At 35.7% G+C, this 21,939-nt stretch overlaps 4 protein-coding genes across 8 annotated transcripts in view; all 4 read left to right on the forward strand.

Moving 5' to 3' along the window:
• LOC127495719 (zinc finger protein 239-like) overlaps positions 1-5,975 on the forward strand; it is a 39,063-nt gene extending 33,088 nt beyond the window's left edge. For 2 of the 3 annotated variants that reach the window (XM_051862805.1, XM_051862802.1), the window contains exon 2: positions 4,604-5,975. In XM_051862805.1, the coding sequence (XP_051718765.1) occupies positions 4,604-5,586 (983 nt within the window). In that variant the 3' untranslated portion in view covers positions 5,587-5,975. Of the gene's footprint in view, positions 1-4,051; positions 4,301-4,603 lie in introns of those variants that run through there. The other variant, XM_051862803.1, reaches the window with a different exon arrangement.
• The window catches only part of LOC127495764 (gastrula zinc finger protein XlCGF7.1-like), a 53,065-nt gene that overhangs the window by 15,894 nt on the left and 15,232 nt on the right, over positions 1-21,939 (forward strand). Inside the window, exon 1 of one of the 2 annotated variants that reach the window (XM_051863022.1) lies at positions 4,072-4,182. The exons of the other annotated variant lie outside the window; for it this stretch is intronic. The gene's annotated coding sequence lies outside the window, so the exon portion shown is untranslated. Of the gene's footprint in view, positions 1-4,071; positions 4,183-21,939 lie in introns of those variants that run through there. 2 annotated transcript variants of the gene reach the window in all.
• LOC127495725 (gastrula zinc finger protein XlCGF7.1-like) overlaps positions 8,755-21,939 on the forward strand; it is a 119,306-nt gene continuing 106,121 nt past the window's right edge. The window contains exon 1 of one of the 2 annotated variants that reach the window (XM_051862866.1): positions 8,755-8,814. The gene's annotated coding sequence lies outside the window, so the exon portion shown is untranslated. Of the gene's footprint in view, positions 8,815-13,803; positions 14,572-21,939 lie in introns of those variants that run through there. The other variant, XM_051862864.1, reaches the window with a different exon arrangement.
• LOC127495759 (zinc finger protein 239-like) lies at positions 11,009-20,240 on the forward strand. Its single transcript, XM_051863011.1, has 2 exons — positions 11,009-11,144; positions 18,832-20,240. The coding sequence occupies exons 1-2, from the start codon at positions 11,060-11,062 to the stop codon at positions 19,689-19,691; spliced, it is 945 nt and encodes a 314-aa protein (XP_051718971.1). The 5' UTR covers positions 11,009-11,059; the 3' UTR covers positions 19,692-20,240.

Here is a 21,939-nt window from a genome sequence, read left to right on the forward strand (position 1 = left end):
GTTAATGTTCTTGTTAATGCAATAAAAAGAGAGACAGAGAAGCGCGAGAGACGAGTGCTGAAACTTTCACCGTTTGAAGCAAAAAGTGTCGCTGTTAACGATCGTGAATGAAGAACAAATGTGGAATATTTTCTTCGGATATATTTCCATTCTCCAGGTCAGAGATGTTCCCTTTTTAAGGTAAGATTTGAAGTTTGTGTTGCCTAAATGTACATTGTAATGTACAGAGAATTAGTCATTAATTTTTATCAGCCTCTTCAGTCTGTACATATTGTGTATGATTCCATGTTTGTGAGATTTGTGTTTAATCTATATATTAATTGAAGAATTTAACCTGTGACCTATTTCATCCTTATAAAATCTGGATTCATAAAATGAGCAATCTTTATAAATCGTTTTAAATGCTGCTATATATAATCATACCGAAATGATCCATTTTTCTAAAATCAAGCACATATGGTCATTTAATTTAATAAGTGTAATTAGTGAAGTATTTCTGTATACAGGGGCGCCTGCATCATATGTTGTCATATAAACAGTATAGAAACAATAGAGAGTGTACACCTGTGTCACGCCGTATTGCATGCTGGGGCGGCACCGCCATTATGGAAGGATCGCCCTCTGCTACTTACACTGAAATTAATATGGATACTTTCTTACCTTTTGTTTTGTTTTGTTTCTGCCATTAAGTAGAAGTTTTGTAGAATTTCGTTTACAATGTTCATCTGTTTACCGTGTCGCTTGCTGCTGCTTCAGCCATCATATGGTAGAATATCCAAATAAAAGTATGTGTTCAACAAGCTGAGAGTCGATTCATTTATTTGTTGAAAACGTTTAAATTATGTTTAAACAAGCATAATTGAGTAGGCATACAGCTGTTGTCATTTTAAATATTCCTGTTTTCCACGATCACAGAGGAGGAGAATCAGAGATTATGGGTCACATTCAGCGGGCAGACAGACACGAACACACTGTATTTATATATTTATTTCAAGAAATGACAACCAAAATCAAAACCCTGGGAGCTTGTGAACAGTTTAGTAGTGGCTTCCTGCAAGGGGACATTTTAAAACGCTGTCTTCTTAATGTACTAAGACAGTGATATTAAAAGATGTGCAGATGAGCCCAGAATACAAACGCAGCGTGTTTAATTACACATTAAGCATTTTCTTCCCTTATAAAACCGTTATTAAGAAAATGCTTAAAATGGCTTATGCATTTTAAGTGATACTGAAAGTTCATATTTTGGTTTCATCTTTTTTTCAGCACATGTGCTTTATTAGTAAACTGTACAGAATTTGGTCTCTGTAATATCACAGTCTCAGTGCATTAAGCCACATTCAGCGTTTTCTTTACATGAGAGGAAACCGCTTAACATGTAAACGTCAAAATCCCTTTAAGGCAAGTCATTTCACTCGGCGGCCATCTTTGAAACACCTCTCGGGCATTCAAGTGCAGCTCCTATTTCTTTGATTGGGGAAACATCAAATTCTCCAAAGCTGTTTAATTAAATTTCATATTTGAAATAACCAATGAAATCTGACAACAACTGTCTCATAAATTTTGTTTCTAAATGCTTAAATCATTAAAAAAAAAATTCAGGCTGGATCAAGCTAATGCACATGCACAGTCCTGTGTGGACGTCTCTATAGGAAGCGTGCGTCTGACTGTTTCTATTGGAACCGGAGCTTCTAACGGCCGCTGCAGTGACGCGATTACTTTACCAATCGGAGATTGGCTCTTGTTTAGAAGGCGGGACTTATTCTGCCATATTGCACGTTGCACTTTCTCCCATTCAAAACAATACGAGTGACGCGTCTTGTGTTATTCTATAGTCTTTGGTAAACGTGTTGCGTTCATATTTTGAGCTCATATGCGTATCTCCACACAGTATGCTTTATAAGATATGTACAGAATTTTGTGTTTGTCTTGGTGCATTAAGTCACATGAAGCGTTTTTCTTGTTAAGCATTTGAATGTCCCTGTTCAAGTTCTGCTAATTCACAAGCGGAGTGAGAGTCATACTCACAAAGGTAATGCTAATTATTAAACCAAACTAAATCCAAACTTTCAAAAACACTTAGCAATGTGATTCTTTTATTGAGTGATAAGCAGTGGGTTTAATCAGTGCCATTATTAATAGATTTGCTATATGCAAATCCTCGACCTGCTTCCCTTGGTGTTTTTACACATAGAAAAGGCGGAAAAACGTTTTTTGTTGTCCAGTTTTCTCTCAGAACGATGATCTGAGTTACTATCGCCATTATCGATGCAGGATTAATGACATACAATGGTGACATTTTTCACAGTCATGACAAATTACTGCACTAAACTCAACGGAAAGGCTGCGCGATCCTTCCACCATGGCGGATAAACAAAGAAGTTACCCAGAACTCAACGTGGCGTGATGTCAGCTTCGCGTTCTCTATAAAATAACAGCACAATTTACTTGCCTCAAACAACTCGGTAGGTATTATTAGTATTATTATAATTATTGTTTTTGTTGTTACCTTTAATTTATTGCCACACTTTAATATGTGAATTATATTATCAGAAAACTAAACACATTTAGCATCGTCAGGCTTTTATTTGTGGATAAAACAACGGAGCTGCATACTCAGGTTTATGGCTGCTGTAAATTTAACAACCCTCTTGATGCGTTGAAACTTTTCCCGAAACATTTAGAGAAAAGCTTCAAAGATTTAAGAGGCTTCCATTTCTCCAACCCTACTTAATAGTTTTAGGCCTTTTTGCAAATGTTTCAATCGAATTTAGCTGTTTTAGAGAGCGTTTACTCATTTTGAGCCTGTTTTTAAACGTTAACTATCTGTAATGTCATTATTCATGTGTGGAAAAAGCGACAAAACTAAACTAGCCAATCAGATTTCTTTTCACCCATATCCCCCAAGCACGCATTTGACTTTACAACACACAAAGGCATACCTTTATTTATTCTCATTATCTCTTGCTTTCTTAATATGTCATGAGTGTACGCAGATTGATTTTAATAATCAGTTTAAAAATTATGTAAAAATAAAAAGGGCATTAATTAGCGCCCTCTCATGGTATGCACAGTGCGTGTGTATGAACTCGGTAACCTTGAATTTGGCAGATCGGAGGGGTATTGCACAAAAGCAAGATAAGGGATTAAGCTGGGATTTTCCAGTTATCCTAGCTGAATTTAGCCCTGACTCAGTTGCATGAAAGCAGGCTAAATTAAGCTATATTAAGTTACTACGGAGATTTAGTCTCTGCTCCAGAGCAGGCTATCCTACTAGAAATTAATGTGTTTTTCAGTCACTCCATGGTCTTCTGTAAATATGTTGCATCGTTTTAATTACCCTGCATTAAAATACTAGATATACTGTCATTCATCGAATTATGGCTACTGTTATTTTACTGTTATTATGAAGACTGCTGTTCATATTGCTGTCAGAGGTTTGATGAATACATATATTTTTGCAGTTTGTTTTGATTTAGCCTATCCTTTAATAAAGGATAATGTCACTCTTTAATGTGTACATGCATTTTATTTCACATTGGTCGCAGTTTATCTTCCTAAATTCTGGTTCTACTTCACTGGATTAATATCTATGTAGTGTACTGGACATTCATGAGAAAGGTAGGACCCACAATGTTTTTTTTTTTTGTATTTTTTTTATTTTGCTGTCATCACTTGTCAGCTTGGAGCTTTGGAGAGCTTTGATTAATACATTGTGTTACAGTCATGGTTCAGTGTGAATATGAGCCTTTTATTGTTATTTTACAGTTTAGAATGTTACTATAGATATTAATGTTGTTTCAAACAACTTTGCTATCGAAGCAATATGTAGTTCTATTCTAATATCAGAACTTTCTGAAACAATGTCACTAATTTTAGAAGAATTGTCACTTTTGGGTTACATAAAACTGAGCAACCTAGAGATGTTTTATACACTACTAATATGTGACCATCAGAATGCTCTATATTTGATCTAAATTAAAGACACCATATGTGTTTGCTGTTAAAGTAATCCAGTATAAATTCAGTAACTTATCTTTGATTTTTCCAGATGTGGTCCTGTGGGCGTCAGTATCACACAGTGATCACAGTTCACACCTGCAGTGAAGCTCCTCCCACAACAATTCACCAATAAATACTGGGAATATTCACATCATCCTACAAGAGAAGGACAAACTCCAGGTGTAGCAGCTGAAATCTGTGTGACTGTTAAAGATGGAGTTTATTAAAGAGGAGATTGAAGACATGAGTGATCCAGAACCATCCAGAATAAAACATGAAGAAACTGAGGAACAAATAGGTTGGTGTCCATTCTTGATTCTTCATTGTTGACTGCTTTGGCGGCTGTGAAATAATAATCAATATATGGATGATAAATGATAGAGATATATAATGATCTTGTATATAACATTATATGCTGATTACATTGTATAAATCATAATATATATGTGTTAATCATATTAACAACTTTATGACAGAACTGACCTTTGCACATCAAAGATACTTGATACACAGACAGGTGTCTTATTTTCTGCTACGTGTTTTTATTTTTCACATTTAACCTCATTGAACTGATTCTAACCGCTTAATATGTTTATTTTAGACCAGATGGAAGTGAAGGAGCAAAGACACAAACTGAATGACGTAAAGAAACACTGTGACTCCAAAACTCGAGGAACAAAAGCCAAAAAGTTGCACACCTGCTCACAGTGTGGAAAGAGTTTCACACATAAAGGAAACCTTAAGACACATACAAGAATTCACACTGGAGAAAAACCGTATACATGCACTCAGTGTGGAAAGAGTTTTTCTCATGCATCAGGTCTCAGTTATCACCTGAAAGTTCATTTAGATAAGAAGCCTTTTTCATGGCTGGATCATTTTAAACTTCACCAGAAAACTCACGATGAAGTGAGAGATCATGTGTGTTGTGACTGTGGGAAGAGCTTTACTACATCTAGTCATCTGAAACTGCACCAAAGAATTCATACTGGAGAAAAACCTTACAAGTGCTCATATTGTGACAAGAGATTCAGTTGGTTGAGATCACTGAAATTACACGAACGACTTCATACTGGAGAGAAGCCGTACCACTGTACTCAGTGTGAGAAGAGTTTCAGAGATGGAGCATGTTTGAGAAATCATCTGCTCCATCACTCTGGAGAAAAACCATTTAACTGTGATCAGTGTGGTAAAGATTTTATTTCATCAGCAAATCTAAAACAACACTTGAAAGTTCATTCAGATGAGAAGCCTTATGTGTGTTCTCTCTGTGGAAAGAGTTTTTCAAGGCTAAAGTCTTGTAAACTGCACCAGAAAACACATAATGGAGTAAGAGATCATGTGTGTTGTGACTGTGGGAAGAGCTTTACTACAGCTGGTGATCTGAAACGGCACCAAAGAATTCATACTGGAGAAAAACCTTACAAGTGCTCATATTGTGACAAGAGTTTCACTCAGTCTGGGACCCTAAAAAAACATGAGCGAGTTCATACTGGAGAGAAGCCGTACTGCTGTACTCAGTGTGAGAAGAGTTTCAAACATTTACGAAGACTTCATGATCATATAAAAAAATGTTGCAAGTGAGCAACATTTTGTTTCATGTCAAATACTGTGAGATAAAATGAGTTTTTCCACTCAACAGTCAACTCACAGTGACACTAAATTGTCTTTTGATAGTTATTTGAAATGAAATCGAAATAACATATTTGTCTCCTTTGATATATTTAATGAACACAGAGAATGAGTTTAGAAAGGTCGCGGAAAGCTGCGGCTCGAACCCCGTTTACAACATGCTGTTTAACTGTATTTTACAGAGTTGTTTACAATTTCTGGTTGTATTATTGTTGTTTTTCTCTTTTTTTTCCCCCTTTTTCTTTCCTCTAGTTTTTAGGCCTTATCTGACAATGGGAATACCAATTATGAATGTTGATTAATGTTCACTGTACCTTTTTGAAATAAAAAATTAAATGTAATTTTTTTTAATTTGTTACATTGAGACTAGAATTGCTGACAACTCATTACGGCAGTTCAAAATCCATTCTTTCTTTTTGGAGACAATTTTATTTGTCATGCACATCGATCTATAAAACTTTGCAGACCTTTTACATTCACAAAGTAATATTCAAAAAAACATAATAGACCTTATTCACAGCAGCGCCATCTTTGATTATTTTTAACGGGGATGAAAGCAGGGCTGTGAGGGATAGACATACATCTCTTTCGTGAGTAGTACTGTTATTTAATTTAATGTGTTTTTTAATTGTTCTGCTGACAAAACTACAAAAATATTTTTCCAAGAAGTGTGACGTCACACTGCTCAGGCCCCTCCCACGGCCGCTGACTGACAGTCCTCCATTACCATAGTTTCTGCCCTCAGTGAGTTGTACACTATCCGCCATTTCTCCGCACTCCTGAAGCTTTACCTACACCAATCCTGGTGTTCTGTTGTTGGATGTGAGACTGAACATAGGAGTCTTCATTTTCATCTCCCATCATCTGAGCCACTGAGGACGCAGTTTTATTTTTGAAGGTAATTCGCCCCAAAATATTCCTACATTTGTTTATGTCTGTGCAAATCACTTCACTCCAGACTGCTTTGTAAACGAGGGGCAATGCAAAGGGACAACACAAAACACAGGTTTTGCTAAAACGTTGTTACTCAAGGATGGATCAGTTCCAACTCTTCATGATCCAGCTTATAGTCTCTGGAGCGAAACTGGATATGGAAGCAATGAAGGAGAGATAGAAATAGAAACAACATATTTGTATTGATTGATCTATTTAATGATCACAGAGAACGAGTTTAGTTTTAAACATATTCATGATTTTTCAGCTCTTACAGTGATTTTCTGGAATGAAAACAGACGCTTCATCTTTTGTGTGATGCACAATAAACTTCATAAAACTCATCAGGAAGGTTTTGGCCATCATTCAGACAGGGTCTGCTAGAACAGGCTTGTAGTGGATCTAAGAAGATAACAACTTGATTTATAACTGTAATTAAACTAAAACTTTACCTGTTCTGTCTCCATGTAGCATATATTCTCTGGCTCTGTAGCAAATGAGGCATCATTGTCTGACTCCGGTTTGAACTGAACACCATTACTGACAGTTTATGTTCAGTGCTTGAGATAGTCCTGGGGTGGTACAGGGACTCATCCAATTAGAAATATGCATTACAACATATAGAAATGCAATACAGACATTCAGACAATAACAATTCCATATATGGGAACTTTCTGGAAAACAAAAAAACAATCTCTGAAAACAGTTTACTCTAAATTGTAATATTAACATGCATTCTTTGTGAAGCTTTGAAACGATATGTATTGTGAAAAAGCACTATACAAATAAATGTGAATTGAATTATTACGTCCATTGCTTTGTGCTCCTGCAAGTGAACTCATTAACCCCCTTTAGACATTCAAGCTCTGTGAATGAGCAAAGTCTATCCATTTATCCAATTAGTTTGTTTTCAGGTACTTTATTGGCAAGACAAATATTTGTACGTTTGTATTGTTAAAGTAATTGCACCGTTTCTGCATATTAAAACTGTGAAAAAGGAGAATATAATGCAAAACAACAAAGAAAAACAAAAGTGTAGCCTAACTGACAATTAGTGAATTAATAGTCTGACAGAAATAACAGAGTCATAATGTTTAACTGAGCTGCTGAAAAGCTTCTTTATCTCATTCAACAGTCCGTTTTCACCTCATTCATTATGATGATGTCTGAGATCTTCTGTAAATTGGCTCATCAAGCTCGTCATTAGTGTCAGACAAACTACAGGATCATCACTTTATGTGATAATCACCTATTGATGTGTTTTAATGTTTTACTCCTCAGGTTTAAGTACATGACTAAAATACTGTAGCAAGTCTAAAGAGTGTTTTATGTTCTGTTCGGATAAATCTAAGTGCATGTGTTCTTTCCTGTGTTATGGTTCAGCTTGTGTGGGGCTTTAAGGGGTGGGAGGTTCTCCTGAAAGAATATCCTGCGTGGTGTTGTGTGGGCGGGGTTCTGGGGAAAAGGTTCCAGAAGTTTGTTCGCTGTCTGTGTGGCAGGAGCATCGGCCAAACAGGTGCTCATCTTAATAAAAGAAGACTAAGCTGTTAAGTGAGTCTCATCATTTCCTCCATTCGTTACAATACTATTAAAGCCTGCAGAAACCATACCTGCAAACTCTTTTCTGACATTGAAATGCGCAATTCACATGATTAGTGCAGATCTGAGGAGTTTTTATTTGAATGTATATCTGAAAGGAAATGTCTGTCTTCAGAAAAGTTTCAATGGCATCTTTTTATCTTTTCTCAGTATGATGCCTAATAAAGTAGTGTTTGTAAATCAGCGCTGCTTGTGTAACCGCTGTATTTCTGCTGTAAACTGTAAGCTTTCCATAAGCACCACCTTCTGTCAGAGAGTGAATTTGCATTTTCTTTCAGCCATACTACAAACATACTACTGTGTTTATGTCATTGTCATGTGCCATGGTGGATAAACACACACAATGAGGAGGAATGCAGAAAGGAAGACTTTAATGATAATCCAGAAAACAGGAGAAACACCATCAACACAAACGTATTACATAGATGTATACTACAGACGTAATACATTGACAAGAACCAACAAAGACTGAGGGAGAACACAGAGAATATATACAGGGCAAACAGAGGGGCAAACGAGGCTAATTAACAGGACACAGCTGGGACCAATGAACTTAAATGAGGGTAACTAGGGGAACAAACTAGTGGCGGGAAATTGAGGACAAAGAACATGTGACACAGAAAACAAACACAGAACAGAGTTTTTCAGGTGAGAATTTACTGGTTTACAGCTCAAATTTGTGGTTTATTGATAAAGTTAGCGCCTATTTGAAAATGTGGTCTAACGTTTTCAAAGATACAGGCGATCACTAAATAGAGTACCTCAGGGAGTTCCCTCGATCGAAAGCCTATGCATTTTTCCCATAGACTTTTGGAAAAATGCAAACAATAAGATCTGTGTTTAACAAAGGGTTATGACACTTACACATTTTTTCTTTCAAGATAATCTTTACAAGTTAACACAACATTTATTCATTTTGAAGCCTAAATAAAGTCATCAGATATAAAAAGCTAACAGTGGGCTATAAACGGACTACAGCACACCATGGTCGCGGATCAACGTCAGCACCACCAACTTTATTTAGAAAACAACTTTATTCAAAAACATGTTCGCTGATTATGATCTGCGCTGTGTATGAATACTTATCCACTTTTTCATGAGAAATGCTGTCCAAATGTCCTGTTTGTCATGATGACGTCTAAAGTCCCCGCCAAAGGAAGTAGTCCCTTTTAGCAATTTGTTAGCAACCGCCGTTTTTAAGACACAATAAAGGTTTAAAAAAAAATCACAAGCGGGTTATAGCTGGTGTGTTTTATGTCATAGATCAAAACGTTAAAATATTTACTGGTTTACAGCTCAAATTTGTGGTTTATTGATAAAGATAACGCCTATTTGAAAATGTGATCTGACGTTTTCGGAGTTGTGAGATCCAGGCGATCACTAAATATCACTGTGGTAATATATATCTGTATTATGTAGCATATGTTAATCAAAAAATGTTCATTAACTTTAGCATTGAGTGATAATATTTCAAAGTGCTTTCCGTCATTTTGACAGATGATAAATTGTGTTTACCTGCTTTAGAAACATTACAGGAAACACTGCTATTAGGGATTAGAAGTGCAAATAGCAGATTATATAAGAGTTACATTTTAAAGTATCCGTGTGAAAACAAACTTGGAAAGAGCTTGAGAATTTAAGGAGAAAAACAAAAGATTCTTAGTGCATTCCAATGAATTATTAATGGGATATCGTAAATTATGCAGAGTGTATGTTGTCTTTTTTTATACTGTTACAGCGAAATACAAAGGGAAAAACTGAAAATAATCAGGAGGAAAAGAAAGCAGCGTCTGAAAATAATCAGGAGGAAAAGAAAGCAGCGTCTGAAAAGAGCTCTTGCCATATATATTCTTGTGATACCATGTCATATTAAAATGTCAAACGTTATTCTTCTGACGTCTGAAAATAAAACATGAAGGAAAATTTACAGCTCATTCAGTCAAACTGATGGATAATGATTATTTGTAGTGCAAGCTTATATTTTGAAATTATTTTAAGTCTTTTTGAATGGAAGTTCCCCAGACCGGAAGTGTCACTCATAATTTAAAACGCAGTAGGCTCGTTAGAAAAAAAAGGATAGGGGCGCTTTAAGAATTTGCGGCCCCTTTAAGAAACATGACACCGCGCGCTCGAGGATGCGCAGAAGAGAGAAGCGCGAGAGACGAGTGCTGAAACTTTAACAAGTTGAAGCTGAAAGCGACGCTGTTAACGGTCGTGAACGAAGGACAAATGTGGAATATTTTGGTGGATGTCGTATATTTACCGTCTGGAGGTCAGAGATGTTTCTCAGATTACATAGTTTAACATTAACTACAGAGTTTATGTGTTTAACTTGAGTATCATGTAATGAAATGCGTTGTGTGTCCTGGTTTATTATTAATTAGAGTGTAATAATATGTTGGTAGAGAGTTTTTCACAGACACAAATTAAATGTGCTTAATGTGCCACTTTACAGAAGATCTCATCTCGTCACATCACCATGATGAATGAGGTGAAAACAGGGAACTTTTGCAGACAAAAGAGGCTTTTCAGCAGTTCAGTTAAACATGATGGTCCTGTTCTTTCTCTCAGACTTTGGACAAGAATTGAACAAACCTCGTTTTAAATGCAATTAATATCTAACTTGTATCAAAATACTACATATTCCTGACGGGAAACATGTTCTCTTAATTTAAATGTAATTAAAGTAATCCAATATAAATTTAATAACTTATTTTTGATTTTCCCAGATGTGGTCCTGTGGGCGTCAGTATCACACAGTGATCACAGTTCACACCTGCAGTGAAGCTCCTCCCACAACAATTCACCAATAAATACTGGGAATATTCACATCATCCTACAAGAGAAGGACAAACTCCAGGTGTAGCAGCTGAAATCTGTGTGACTGTTAAAGATGGAGTTTATTAAAGAGGAGATTGAAGACATGAGTATTTCAGAACCATCCGGAATAAAACATGAAGATACTGAGGAACAAATAGGTTGGTGTCCATTCTTGATTCTTCATTGTTGACTGCTTTGGTGACTGTGAAATAATAAGCAGTATATGGATGATAACCCAGTTTTAATCGTATTAACTCCTTAACCGGCAACACATTGCCGACAGCCCTAGATTATTGTTGTTTACATTCACTGCATGTTAAAACATCATACTCTTACTTGACCGGGACAAACTGTGTATCATTACAAAGATTTAAGACTCCAGCTTCAATATTCGACTGCACTATTTGTGATAAAACTCAGTTGCAGTGACATTAATTTCTTAAAGGGGTAGTTCACCCAAAAATTTAATTTCTGTCATTAATTACTCACCCTTGTGTTGTTCCACATCCGTAAGACGTTCATTTATCTTCGAAACACAAATAAAGATATTTTTGATGAAATTCAAAAGGTTTTTTTTTACATACATAATTACCACATTCAAGGACCAGAAAAGTAAATAAAGAGATCGTTAAAATAGTCAATGTGGCTACAGTGGTTCAACCTTAATGTTATAAAGCCATGAGAATAATTTTTGTGCACAAAAACAAAACAAGAATAACGACTTTATTCAACAATTTCATTTCTCCATGAAATAGATAGAGCTCCTCATGTGACAGGTGCATTAGAGCTACAATTAGCATCAAGCTACATAACACAGTTTAATAGATTAATATTACGCTTTTACTCAAAACTCACTTTAAAGTGTTTGTAATAACTTCCAATTGTGATTTAATTTGGATTTTATTCATATAATGCTGTTGAAATGTTATGTATAGCATTTTATAAGCAGCTAACGCTACACCTGCTTAGCATTTGTAATGTAAACATCCTTTATTGATATGAAAATGCCCCAAATCGCATGAAAATCACACACAGATCATATACTACCGTAATTGTGTGTTTATTAGCTTCTTGTTTCATGTGTAGAAATGTTTCTTTGGGTTTGTTTTTCACGGAGCTCAGACTGAGGAAGTGTACACAGGACAGTGTCATCCAGAAGGGCAGGAATTATGGTGAAGTAATATGTGAACCGTGCTGGTAAAATGAGTCGGAAGGCACACAGGCTAATTACTATCTACAGGCAAAACAAGTGGAAAATGTAAAGTTTGGTCGAATTTGAGGCTTTCACAGAAATGAGTTTATTGAGCCCTCATCAATGATCCCAATGCTCCATTCCAAATCACAATTAAATATCTTTATTTGTACATTTCCTACAATGCCGTTTTTCTCTGCTCGCTTCTCGATGACTGGCGCTTCCCCTCAGCACACGTTTGGTATTGTTGTAAAATGCAGCATTCTGTTAATATTCATTAAGAATTCTCGATGGCATGAGTCTGAACCAATGAAACATGATTTTCAAATGCAGATGTAAACAAAACAATCTTATTTGTGCTGACTGACAGATCTGAAGCGTGTGCACAAAGACACCTCAGACGGTGTGTGATCTTGTTGCAGAAAGAAATCTGAATAATAACAGAATTGACTTTTGCACAACAGAGATACTTGATACAGACAGGTGTCTTATTTTCTGCTAAATGTTTTTATTTTTCACATTTAACCTCATTGAACTGATTCTAAGTTCTTAATATGTTCATTTTAGATCAGATGGACGTGAAAGAGCAAAGAAAAGAACTGGAGGAAATTAAGGAGGAACATAATAACTTTAATAAAACTCAAGGAACAAAAGCCAAAAAGCTGCACACCTGCTCACAGTGTGGAAAGAGTTTCACACAAAAAGGAAACCTTAAAATACACATGAGAATTCACACTGGAGAGAAACCGTATACGTGCACTCAGTGTGGAAAGAGTTTTTCTCAATCATCAGGTCTCAATAATCATCTGCGCATTCACTCTGGAGAAAAACCATTCAACTGTGATCAGTGTGGTAAAGATTTTATTTCTTCATCAAATCTAAAAAAACACTTGAAAGTTCATTCAGATGAGAGGCCTTATGTGTGTTCTCTCTGTGGAAAGAGTTTTTCACGGCTGGACAGTTTTAAACTGCACCAGAAAACACATGATGAAGTAAGAAATCATGAGTGTTTTGACTGTGGGAAGAGATTTACTAGAGCTGAGTATCTGAAACAGCACCAAAGAATTCATACTGGAGAAAGACCTTACAAGTGCTCATATTGTGACAAGAGTTTCACTCGGTCTGGACACCTGAAATCACATGAGCGACTTCATACTGGAGAGAAGCCGTACTACTGTACTCAGTGTGAGAAGAACTTTAGATATTCACCAGACCTTCTCACTCATATGAAAAAATGTTGCAAGTGAGCAACATTCATTTTCATGTCAAATACCTTACAAGTAAACTGTGTGAGATAAAATAAAAAAAATAAAAAAGTTTTTCCTAAAAGTTCATCTCGTTTAATTTTGTGAATGTCTTGAAAAGTTTAGAAAACTAGAAAGACTGAAGAGTTGAAGCTTCACCAGTCAACAACAAGTTTAAATAAAGTCATTGTAGTTTATTTCTGTCAGGATGGATTGTGTGTAAATATGTCTTTTAGTGTATTTTGTTGTTTTCTGATAGTACATGCAACTGGAAATAAAACAACAAACAACATTTCGTCGTGATTGATCTGTATAATGAACACAGAATGAGTTATATTGTTCACATTAATGAGCTTTTTTTTATCATTCTATCTTAATACTGTGATGAATATGTTTGGGATGTACAGTATTATTGTCAACCAAATAATCAGATCTTTTATCATACATTATCATAAATCGCAACTTTTCATTTTCCGTCGGTCTTAGTACACAATGTAACTACAGAAGAGTCAAGTTTTAAATAGGACAAATATCAAAACTCTTGGTCATTTTTGAGCGAGATGCTAACGGTCTAATCAGATTCGATGAACTATGCTAAGCTATGCTAAAAGTGGTACCGCCAGACCCGAAGATCGGCTGAATGGATTCGAAAACGGTAAAACTCAACTGCTTAACTCTAGGGGAGTTGGAAAATGAGCCTATTTTCAAAAGAAAGTGGAGTGTTCCTTTAAATGAACGTCACTCGTGCCGGTTCGGTCTCATGTACCAGGAGGTCTGGAATGATACAAGGAGTAAGGACAGTGGAGGACAATCGAGGACCAGGTCGTGGACATTTAAGCTGCGTTGTAGTATATATATCATTATTGTGTATTATTAATTTAAGTTAGTGTATTTGCTTCAAAACTGTGGAGAAGTCCGGAGATGTGATTTACTGAATGCGGTCCCTTTAAGAAACATGACACCGCGCGCTCTCACTGTGGATGCGCAGAAGAGAGAAGCGCGAGAGCTTCTCAAGTTTTGTTTTATTTCGCGAGAGACGAGACGATTGCTTAAACTTTCACCATTTGAAGCTTAAAGTGACGTTGTGATCGTGAATGAAGGACAAATGTGGTATATTTTCTTCGGATGCCGTATATTTCCAGTCTGCAGGTCAGAGATGTTCCATTTATAATGTAAGAATTGGTGTTTGGGTTGCCTAAATGTAGCTACATTGTTCGTACAGAGAATTAATCAGCCTCTTGAGAATTAATTGATCAGCCTCTATTCAGTCTGTACATATTGTGTATGATTTCTGTTATCTTTGTTAGATTTCTGTTTAATTCATATAGTATTTGAAGAATTTAACATGTGACTTGTTTCATCCTCATAAAATCTGGATTCAAAAATTAGCAACCTTCCTATAAGCCGTTTTAAATGCTACTAATATATAGCCATACCAAAATGCTCCATTTTCTAAAATCAAGCACATATGGTCATTTAATTTAATATGTGTAATTATTAAAGTATCTCTAAGTAACATTGAATTTGGCAGATCTGGTGTCCCTCACAACAATTCACCAAGTAAGAAAGCTTCAGTTCAAACTTCAGTGAAATAATGAGCAATATAGAGATGATAAATTATCATAATCTTGCATAGTACTTGTTATCCACATTTTGATGGACAAGTGTTCGATTATTTCCTTTTGTGCCATCATTCTCAGTCCCTTAATTGACAGCTTTGTTTGTTTTCAGGTACTTTATTGGAAAGACAAATATTTGTGCATTTGTATTGTCAGATCTGGTATTATTTGAACTGTAAAGTTGTTTAAATTGTATATTTTATGGATATTTCACAGTTTAGGATGTTACCAGACATTGACGTTGTTTCAAACAACTTTGCCACCGAAACAACATGTAGTTCTATTCTAATATCAGAACTTTATGAAACGATTTCACATTTTTTAGAAGAAATGTTACTTATACTTACAACCCTCCTCTATTCAGTATGTGAATATTTGTTTATTAAGTGGATTTCTGTCATCTTATGTTAGATTTAAATTAGATTTCTGAATTAAATAATATAAACCTCTTTCATCCTTATAATATTCTGGGTTACATAAAAAATTAGCAACCTAGAGCTGCTAATATTCAATAACTATCAAAATGCTCTGTATTTGAACTAAATTACAAACACCATATGTGTTTGCTGTTAAAGTAATCCAGTATAAATCAGTAACTTCTCTTTGAATTTGGCAGATCTGGTGTCTCTCCCACAACAATTCAGCAATAAACACTGGGAATATTAACATCATCCTACAAGAGAAGGACAAACTCCAGGTGTAGCAGCTGAAATCTGTGTGACTGTTGAAGATGGAGTTTATTAAAGAGGAGATTGAAGACATGAGTATTTCAGAACCATCCGGAATAAAACAAGAAGATACTGAGGAACAAATAGGTTGGTGTCCATTCTTGATTCTTCATTGTTGACTGCTTTGGTGACTGTGAAATAATAAGCAGTATATGGATGATAATCCAGTTTTAACTGCATTAACTATTTAACCTGCAGCACATTGCCAGCAGCCCTAGATCATTGTTGTTTATATTCACTGCATGTTAAAACATCACACTCTTACTCGATCAGGACAAACTGTGTATCATTAGAAAGATTTAAGACTCCAGCTTCTTTATTTGACCACTGTTTATGATAAAACTAGGTGACAGCCAGTGACATTAATTTCTTAAAGGGTTAGTTCACCCAAAAATGAAATTTCTGTCATGTCTGGTAATTTCTGTAGTGTAATTGTAGCTCTAATGCACATATAGTCTGGAGCTAATCTATTTCATATCTAATTCATTAAAAGAATTCACATTTGGTCCAAGAATATACTTTTTTTGTTTTCTAGACTTCAGTTAATAAGTGGATTAATGTATAGTGGGGTCAAAGTGTAGATGGGCAAGCCATGTAATGCCAGAATAACTGCTAATAGCCTCTGAATGAAAACAAAAGAATAACGTAATAATTTCATTCACGGCAGAGGTGTGAAAGGTTTGTCGGGTGAGAACAATAGAAACATGAATGGGGCAGTTCGATTTGACATATCTTGGTATTTGCTACATTTTTAGATTTAGAAAAAAAAAAAAAATTGTATTTATTAAAATAAAATAAAATAGAAAAAAATCTTATTTCCTGCCCAATGTTGTCCTACAAACAATGTTCATATTAAAGGCTATGAAAACAAATATAGTGAATGTAACCAGTCTGCTATATATGTGCAAATCACATTACATTATAACATTGTAACATTAAAATCTAAAAATAAAAATAATGTTAAATTCACTAAACCAAAAATGAAAATAAATAAAACAAATAAACAAAAGCACAGACTAATTATATTGCTATTTTGACTTCCCAATTACAATAGTCACTTGACAGTTACTGCTATCACAAAAATACACTTACTTGTAGGTTTAAAATTCTTCATATGGCACATTTATTGTTCAACAACAAATATTTTAGCAAAATGTCTATTTTACTCAGAATAATGGAGCTCTCATTTCTTTGCTCTGTCTGTTTGGCGCACATGCTCGCGGCGCTCGTGCCTCGTTCGCACTGAGGTTACGCACTGAGGAAAACACCACAAACACATTAACATTAAACAGCACATGTATCTGTCAGACCCAGAGAATCTGATGGGATAAGCCACTTTAAAGGAACACTCCACTTTTTTTGAAAATAGGCTCATTTTCCAACTCCCCTAGAGTTAAACAGTTGAGTTTTACCGTTTTTGAATCCATTCAGCCGATCTCCGGGTCTGGTGGTACCACTTTTAGCATAGCTTAGCATAGTTCATTGAATCTGATTAGACCGTTAGCATCTTGTTAAAAAATGACCAAAGAGTTTCAATATTTTTCCTATTTAAAACTTAAACTCTTCTGTAGTTACATCGTGTACTAAGACCGATGGAAAATGAAAAGTTGTGATTTTCTAGGCTGATATGGCTAGGAACTATACTGTCATTCCAGCGTAATAATCAAGGAACTTTGCTGCCGTACCATGTGTGCAGCAGGTGCAATGATATTACGCAGCGCCTGTGACCCCCTGCTTGCACAGGGAGCGTGCCTTGCAACCATGGAGACATTTGTGAGAGACGCTGCGTAATATCATTGCGCCTGCTGCACCCATGGTACGGCAGCAAAGTTCCTTGATCATTACGCCGGAATGAGAGTATAGTTCCTAGCCATATCGGCTTAGAAAATCGCAACTTTTAATTTTCCGTCTGTCTTAGTACACGATGTAACTACAGAAGAGTCAAGTTTTAAATAGGAAAAATATTGAAACTCTTTGGTCATTTTTTATTGAGATGCTAACGGTCTAATCAGATTCAATGAACTATGCTAAGCTATGCTAAAAGTGGTACCGCCAGACCCGGAGATCGGCTGAACGGATTCGAAAACGGTAAAACTCAACTGTTTAACTCTAGGGGAGTTGGAAAATGAGCCTATTTTCAAAAAAAGTGGAGTGTTCCTTTAAACTATGCTTGTTAACTATACCTTATGAGTTATTTTAAAGCCCTTAATATTAAGCATGTCTCTTAGGACATATTGTATTATGTATTTATCCTAAGAAGCACTCTGCATCCTCTGCCATTTTTCAGATGCACTCGTATTAAACTGCTGTATATCGATACAAAACGGCATTGCCTCATTCCATATTGTATATAAAAAAATATATCGATATATCGTACAAACTCGATATACTGCCCAGCCCTAACTTGAAGCAGCGCTGCACAGACCGATCAGTGTATGACATCAAAATACGCAAGAGCGATTAGAGAACAGATGCTTTTGAATCGCTTTTGCTTTTTTAACGATCAGGTCTATGCAGCGCTGCTTCAAGTACAACAAACCCAATGGTTCACGCGTTCGCTCGCAGACTCAGAAGTGAAATGCCGCTTTGTGTTGTTCTGAGAAGAACAGTTCTGTTTTGTCTTTATATTTTCGTTGGCACATTGAGCAAAACGGACAATATTGTTTCTAATATAACACAATATTAACTTTTTTTTTTTATGGAACTGTTGCATTGTAGGGGAATTTTACAGTTAAAGACCCAAAGACCAGATATGATGAACGAAGACCCGAAGTCAGGTTTAAAAAAAATCAATTGAAGAAAATTTTACTGAAGAATAGTTTGCAGTTTCATCAGCAGAAGCCAGTTTCAAGTCTCACAAGGAGTTCGTAGGCCGCTCTGCGTACATTCACATTTCCATAACAATTATACTCTAACAGAGTCTACTAACTGAATAACAGAACTGACCGTTGCACATCAAACATACTTGATACAGACAGGTGTCATGTTTTCTGTTAAGTGTTTTTATTTTTCACATTTAACCTCATTGAAATGATTCTAACTGCTTAATATGTTTATTTCAGACCAGATAAAAGTGAAGGAGCAAAGACAGAAACTAAATGAAATAAAGAAACACTGTGACTTCAAAACTCGAGGAACAAAAGCCAAAACGCTGCACACCTGCTCACAGTGTGGAAAGAGTTTCCAACATAAAGAAGCACTTAACACACACATGACCATTCACACTGGAGAGAAACCGTATACATGCAGTGAGTGTGGGAAAAGATTTTCTCGAGCATCAAGTTTCAGTGATCATCTGCATGTTCACTCTGGAGAAAAACCATTTAACTGTGATCAGTGTGGTAAAGATTTTATTTTGTCATCAGATCCAAAAAAACACCTAAAAGTTCATTCAGATGAGAGGCCTTTTGTGTGTTCTCTCTGTGGAAAGAGTTTTTCATGGCTGAACAGTTTTAAACTGCACCAGAAAACACATGATGAAGTGAGAGATCATGTGTGTTTGGACTGTGGGAAGAGCTTTACTGCAACTAGTCATCTAAAACGGCACCAAAGAATTCACACTGGAGAAAAACCTTACAAGTGCTCATATTGTGACAAGAGTTTCACTATGTCTGGAAACCTGAAAGTACATGAGCGACTTCATACTGGAGAGAAGCCGTACAACTGTACTCAGTGTGAGAAGAGTTTCAATAATGCAACAGGTTTAAAAAATCATCTTTTTTTTCATTCTGGAGAAAAGCTTTTTAACTGTGATCAGTGTGGTAAAGATTTTAATTTGTTATCAAATCTAAAACAACACCTGAATGTTCATTCAGATGAGAGGCCTTATGTGTGTTCTTTCTGTGGAAAGAGTTTTTTATGGATGAACAGTTTTAAACGGCATCAGAAATCACATAATGAAGAGAGATCATGTGTGTTGTGATTGTGGGAAGAGCTTTACTACAGCTGAGGATCTGAAACAGCACCAAAGAACTCTGGAGAAAAACCTTACAAGTGCTCATATTGTGACAAGAGTTTCACTCAGTCTGCACACCTGAAATCACACGAGCGACTTCATCATACTGGAGAGAAGCCGTACCACTGTACTCAGTGTGAGAAGAGTTTCAAAGATGCAACAGATTTAAAATATCATCTGCAGGTTCACTCTGGAGAAAAGCTTTTTAACTGTGATCAGTGTGGTAAAGATTGTAATTCATCAGAAAATCTAAAACAACACCTCAAAGTTCATTTAGATGAGTGAGAGATACTGGATAGAAGCTGCACTACTGTACTCAGTGTGAGAAGAGCTTTAGATATTCACCAAACCTTCTCACTCATATGAAAAATGCTGCAACTGAGCAACATTCGTTTTCAGTTCAAATATCAGGATGGATTGTGTGCTAAATATGTCTTTTAGTGTATTATGTTGTTTTTCTGATAGTACATGCAACTGGAAATAAAACATTTCATTTTGATTGATCTGTTTAATGAACACAGAGAATGTGTTGTTTAGTTTTAATCATATTAGTGAGTTTAAACATTCAATCTTAATACTGTCAATAATATGTTTCGGATGGACAGTATTATTGTCAACCTAATGATCAGGTCTTGTATCACACAAAGAGGTTGGAGTTCATTTTTATCCTTCATTATTGACTGCTTAAAGTCCTCCTGTGGTGAAAATCAAGCTTTTAATGTTGTTTATATATGTATGTTGTGTTTTTAATATGCTTTGAGACAAACCATGTGCAAATTCATAAGTCAACACCATTGCTGAGTATTTTCTCTTCAAAACTGCAGTGAACCAAAGACAGTCTCAAAAACACGGTTTGAAATCGCTTGTTTCTGACGTCACAAACAACCTTGTTACCAATCAAATCAACATGTGATCGTCAACAAGTGTGTCGCTAAGCTGGTGTGGGTGATTGGAGGCGGGGTTTGTTATGTTATAAATGCCAGAGTTTGGTGATCAAAGATTACTTTTAGAAGATGAAATTATTGACTACACGGGACTTTAAGAACAATAAAATATCAAAGCTTCAGTTTACCAGATTTGGCTGATGTAGAATCTAGATAGAAAATAATAGAAGCTGTAAAACATTAAACAATAAACAAACCACCAGGGAGCCCCCTTGCTCATCACTATATAAAATAAACATGACAATAATTTACCATAATGTGAAAATTTCTTTATATTTATTGTCTAAACATTGGCGGAGTCATGTGGAAATATTTTAATAATGATTTATATTTATTCAATAACTGAATAAATAAAGTACAGATAATAACCTGCGTCTTGACATGGCTATGGCTACAAAATGAAACTATCCTTCTGGAACAGAAAGAAAGTGCCAAGAACCAAGGAAGTATGTATATTTGTAACATTTTATTTTCTTATTTAGTCTTGACAAAGCAATAAATTCATAAGCAAGTCATAAGACAATAACTCTAGTCCAGGTCTCCACCGTGTTTCGTTAGAAATGCCCCGTGATGAAATGAAACTTGCAGTTTGTTTTGGTACACATCAACAATCAATACGTTTTTATGTGTGGTTTAATTTATAGAAGAAATAAACATTCCTGTTCAGGATTACAAGCCTTCGTGTGACTCAGGTACTTTAAAAACAATGCCCATGTGTGTGTGTATATATATATATATATATATATATATATATATAAGCAATAAGGTATGAGAGGCTGTGCTATATCATGAATAAGTCGCGGCTGAAGGCCATTGGCACAACATAAAGCAGAGTGCCTGCAAACCCTTCAGCCGTCACTTATTCATGATACAGCACTAGCTTGAGTACCTTTATAAAACAGTTACCACACAATACTAAAGCCAAAAATATGTATTTGTATTTTCAACTTTCATGAAGTAAACTTTCACTAAAGCCTTTCTTCCACCGGAAAAAATAGTCCCTGACCGTGAACAGCAACAGAAGTTACATTATTACGCCATTAGATGGCGGCAAACACTGTCTTTATGAGTGTGTCAGTCAGTAACGAAGACTTTTACATTGAAAATTACATTGAATTGTTGCAAACATGGAACAAGACGCAACTGACAAATGCTTTGACTAATGCTGTCAGTCACGGGAAAACCCCTTAACTGTTAAAAGGACAGGATAATAAACAGATTTTTTATTATGAACATAGGACTGACCTGAAGGAAAATGCTAAATCTGAATG

This window comes from Ctenopharyngodon idella, chromosome 15, assembly GCF_019924925.1.
Source record: "Ctenopharyngodon idella isolate HZGC_01 chromosome 15, HZGC01, whole genome shotgun sequence".
Taxonomy (NCBI): domain Eukaryota; kingdom Metazoa; phylum Chordata; class Actinopteri; order Cypriniformes; family Xenocyprididae; genus Ctenopharyngodon; species Ctenopharyngodon idella.

Bases quoted from the DNA above. Each gene is read 5' to 3' on its own strand.
- LOC127495759 (XM_051863011.1), top strand. From the start codon at position 11,060: ATGGAGTTTATTAAAGAGGAGATTGAAGACATGAGTATTTCAGAACCA. The intron at 11,145-18,831 runs GTTGGTGTCCAT...TGTTTATTTCAG, and splicing joins AGATACTGAGGAACAAATAG to ACCAGATAAAAGTGAAGGAG.